General features: G+C 40.4%; 1 protein-coding gene across 1 annotated transcript; it reads left to right on the top strand.

Moving 5' to 3' along the window:
* Positions 1-491: 491 nt before the first annotated feature.
* On the top strand, positions 492-1,147 carry LOC131688070 (salivary glue protein Sgs-3-like). The gene is made up of 2 exons (XM_058972223.1): positions 492-863; positions 935-1,147. The coding sequence occupies exons 1-2, from the start codon at positions 492-494 to the stop codon at positions 1,145-1,147; spliced, it is 585 nt and encodes a 194-aa protein (XP_058828206.1).
* Positions 1,148-4,493: the final 3,346 nt, after the last annotated feature.

A 4,493-nucleotide genomic window follows, 5' to 3' on the forward strand; every position in this document is an offset into this window, starting at 1 on the left:
TTCAAGTATGGTATTAAAAAACTGCGCCTTGTTATCTCTGGTGTTAATTTGCTTCCATGCTGTGCCGATTCATACCCGTAAGTGTATATTCAGTAGCATTTTTTTTTCTTACGAGTAATAAACATTTTGCTTTAGGAAAGTGTGGTGATAATGAAATTCTCGTGTCAAAGATACCATCTTGTGAGAAAACTTGTGATAATGACTGTTCAATGCGGTTCTACCGGGATATATTTGAATTATCCTGCGTTTGTCGTCCGGGATACGTTAAATACCAAGGAAAGTGCATTCCACGGAGCTGTTGTAAAAAATCAATAAGATTGCAACCATCGTGCTGCTTCAAAGGTTTTCCAACTCCATGCCGAAAAACAACGTGCTGTCATGTATGCAAAACCACAACGCCTTGTCGATTATGCCGAATTGTAACTACACCTTTAACAACTACTTCTACTGAAATAAGTACGACTACTACCCCAAAAAGAACGACTACAAATATGCCGGCTACAACCACCACTACAGTGAAAGTAACTACTGCGACTGCTAAAAGAACAACTACTACTTCTGCTACAACAACATCTACTGCTGTACCAACGACAACTACTACAACCACCACTCCTGAAACAACAATCTCTACAGTTAAACCAACGACCACAACGACAGAAACAACAAGTACTGCTCTGCAAACAACGACTACTACACAATTACCAACAACCACTACTGTTGAAACAACTACTACTACAACATCTACTGTAATACCAACGACAACTAGCACAACCGAAACAACAACTACAACCACCACTCCTAAAACAACAATTAGTAGTACTCCTGAAATAACAACAACTACTACCGAAATAACAACTACTACTGTTGATACAACAACTTCTTCTACTGTCGAAACAACAACAACCGCAACATGCACCACTAAATCAACGCCCAGTACTCCAAAAACTACAACTATTGTACCAACTACTACAACAGCACCAACAACAACGAGTACAACATCTGCACCCTGTCCAACCTGCGCCACCTGTCCCACATGCGCCCCCTGTCCAAAATGTACACCTCGTCCAACACGCGCTCCTTGCACAACCAAGCCAACTCCATGTCGGCAGCGATGTCCGTGCACAAAACAAAAACAATTTTGTTTTAGCCCTTGGAAACTTATACCGAAAGGGAACCTTCTTCGGCAGGCTATCTGTAACTATCACAAGCGCAAATCGGCTTACATAAAGAAAAACTGTTATTGTGATTAGGCCTATCACCTGCCATGTTCCGCCTACCGAACATATTCCCGTAAGTGTACAAGCTGTTGTAGTTGTAGTAGTAGCAAGCTATTGTCAAGCGAAATACGAGAAGAATGCAGTTCAGGCAGCAATGCTATATCGAACCACCCGTCAAAACGTGAAACGTTTTCGTAGAGATAAAAATGTCAAACACGTCATTCCAAAGAGATCAGATTTATCGGTGGAGTAGCTGAACCGTTCTCAGTTTTCGTGCGAATGCAACAAGAAGTTGATCGATACAGGCAACCGCTTTCTGCCATACGTCAGAACGTTAAGTTGACGGATGAGCGCAATCGCTACTGAATTACGCCTAGATAGGAGACAGAAAAATAACCAAGTACAGAGCTTTGGGGCTGGGGAATGCTACTGAAGGAGTAGAGTGAACGGAGTAGAGCGATCACTAGACTGTCCAGGAACAAAACAGATACTTGAGAACTCGATCTTCCCATCCCTAATTCGATTCCTATTCCCACCAGGAATGTCTGCTCAAAATTTCAACCAAATCGGACAAAATTTAACTACCAGACCAACGCGCTTAAAATTTGCATGAGATTTTCACTAGCTCGCGCTTTCGCCGCTAGGTAGTACTGCATACATCAGATTAACTATGCACGTGAGAAAAATAATGATAATTTTATTGCCTACAACTTTGTCGAAGACAAATCAATCCAGCTTTGTTGGGAGCAGTTATTAAGGGACCATCCATAAATGACGCAGCATTCTTGAGCGATTTTTTACACCCCCCTCCCCCATCGTAGCATTTCGTCACAAACTTCTAAATACCCCCTGGTAATTACGTAGCTTGACGGTAACTCTACTTCCCTTGTCCCCGCAAAATTTAAAAAATAAATAAAAACGATGATAGTTATTCCCCTTTAAAAAAGCTACATAGCATGACAAGTTCCCCTACCCCCCTCTTGTCACACATCATCACAAAATACAAAACTTCCCCCTCCCCCATATAATGCTACGTCATTTATGGATGGTCCCTAACCTAAAAGCGCATTGTGGTGAATCAGTACTCGATTCCCACGAATTTTGGGTTCGTTGGATTTAACTGAATATAGTTGGAAGTATTGTAGTACATAATATGAGCCGTCTTTCGGTTAGAAAATTACACATTTCGCTGCATAGTGGTCACTATCACTAAATTTTAAATAGAGAGAACCTGAACAAGGACATTAGAATTTTTTCAGAACACCATTCAATCGAATGGTAATTGGCCCCAGAAACTCCATTCTACATACTACAAACTTGTTCGGATGCTTCTGGTTTACTCACAAAAATATTTAAGTTTGTATGCAAAAACATATGAAATATTGACAATGGAAACAATAAACTCTGCAGAGTATGCTAATATCATCTTGTTTATATTTATTTATCTTATCTCCAAATTGATCCTACTTTGTGGTAAAAAGATATTCTAATGTAATGTTGCATGCTGCCTCTCTGCCTCGCACATGCTTAGAATAGGACATTTTCAAAATTTCTTTTGTTCTACGAAGTTAAAAAAAAGTTTCGGTAACCTCCAATCATTATGCAACTTTCAACTAAGTTGTTGGCTTTTAAAAAAGCTACAATACCGGAAGTTTTGAGGTATGCAGAGTAACTGTGGGAGTTTTTACTGAATTGTGATATTTTGTTTCCGATTTTCCATATATTTCCCCATGGAAACTTCTAAGTTGATTTAGCAGTGTTCCGAAAACAGTGCAAAAAATTTGCCGATCTAATGGACATGTTCGAAGAATTGCTAAAAAAGGCATGTTCTACAACTTTGCAGAAGAAACCTCCTTCTTTCTCTCTCTCCTCTCTGAAAAGTTAAAGCATATTGTTGACCCAAAATTATGCACGCTTAAATAAAACAACCTGCAGAATAAGTTCTTTTAACTTACTTTTGAGTTGTGCGTCGCTTTCGCACTTATTAGTGTTGTCAAAAACAAAAAGAGAGATTCGACTCAGTCGAGGTCTTCCGTGGAGGAAGGTACTTTTGAGTTGTTTGGGGTGAACTCAAAATTAAGTAAATTCAACTTAAATTTGAGTATAAAAAACCTATCAATGAGTTGTAATTTTTGCCTTGGTTAAATCGAAGACTCCATATCAAGAAGACTGGCAACTCTGTCCAGAATCCGGAGACAGTAACAGCAACGCCACTTGCGGGTAAAGGTGGTACTTTCCATAGTGATGCACACACACATATACATTTTTACATAAAGCTTCCTCCCTTCTTCCAATAGAGGCGCTGTAACCTCCGTCGCTTCTCGTTTGTATGGGGGAAGGAAAGAGATATCAGTCTTCTTGATATGGAGTCTTCGGTTAAATGGAAACTACCTTCAACACGGTTTACCTAATTTTAAGTTCCCCCACGATACCACGAGATTGAGTCAAAGGAACTCAATTTTAGGTAGTTTTTCGTTTCCCTGTGGGGTGTTGAGCATGATAAAGCATTGAAGAGTTGTTACTGTAATCCAAAATCAAATAACATTAAAATTAAAATGCGATACTGTGCTTAATATTGCCCTTTAGTGATTGCTACTGGTGGTTGAATATAATTCTACTAGGTAAATTTTTAATACATATGATAAATAAAAAACTGTGTTCTTATTATGTAAACGTGAAAACATCAAAATACTTAGTAGGGGTTTCCCACTACTCGGGTTCTGATTGCCCGGCGGACCCTTCTTTTCAGAGCGGCCTAGGTGCTTCTACCAAGACTTTCGTATTTTCGTAACACAAAAATGGTAAACAAACAAAATAATTTAATAAATTAATTTAATAAAATGCTCCGGCAGGGCTCCTTTACTGTTAGCTAGAGAGTTGAGCTTTGATCCTTTGTTGGAAACTCCCTAGCGACGATGGCGAATAATCGCCCCCGCGAGATACCCCAGAAGTCAACGCAGTGTACTTTCCAGGGGGCAGCTTTGGCCGCCCTGCTGCGCTTTCCTTGACGTTTAGGTGTGAAGGAGAGCTAGGCTCGTTCGGCTGATCCTTCACAGCGAGAGCGGAAAGGCGCCTTCTGGGTCTTTTGTACTTGACCGGAGAAGCGATTGACTCCTTGGCGCTTAGTTTCCTTTTTTCGGCGACCCGACATCAAAACACTAGTTCTCGAACCACGGGTCGGCACTTTTGCGGGAATATTCTTCCGCACAATAGAACTGGCTGGATTAATCCAGCGAAAAAAACGTCCAAACAGGGCAAAAAACACGACGTCGTTCA

This window comes from Topomyia yanbarensis, chromosome 3 (genome assembly GCF_030247195.1).
Source record: "Topomyia yanbarensis strain Yona2022 chromosome 3, ASM3024719v1, whole genome shotgun sequence".
NCBI lineage: Eukaryota > Metazoa > Arthropoda > Insecta > Diptera > Culicidae > Topomyia > Topomyia yanbarensis.

Coding starts and splice junctions, on each gene's coding strand:
- LOC131688070 (XM_058972223.1), top strand. CDS start 492: ATGCCGGCTACAACCACCACTACAGTGAAAGTAACTACTGCGACTGCT. Junction 864..934: donor CCGAAATAACAACTACTACT/GTTGATACAACA, acceptor ATCAACGCCCAG/TACTCCAAAAACTACAACTA.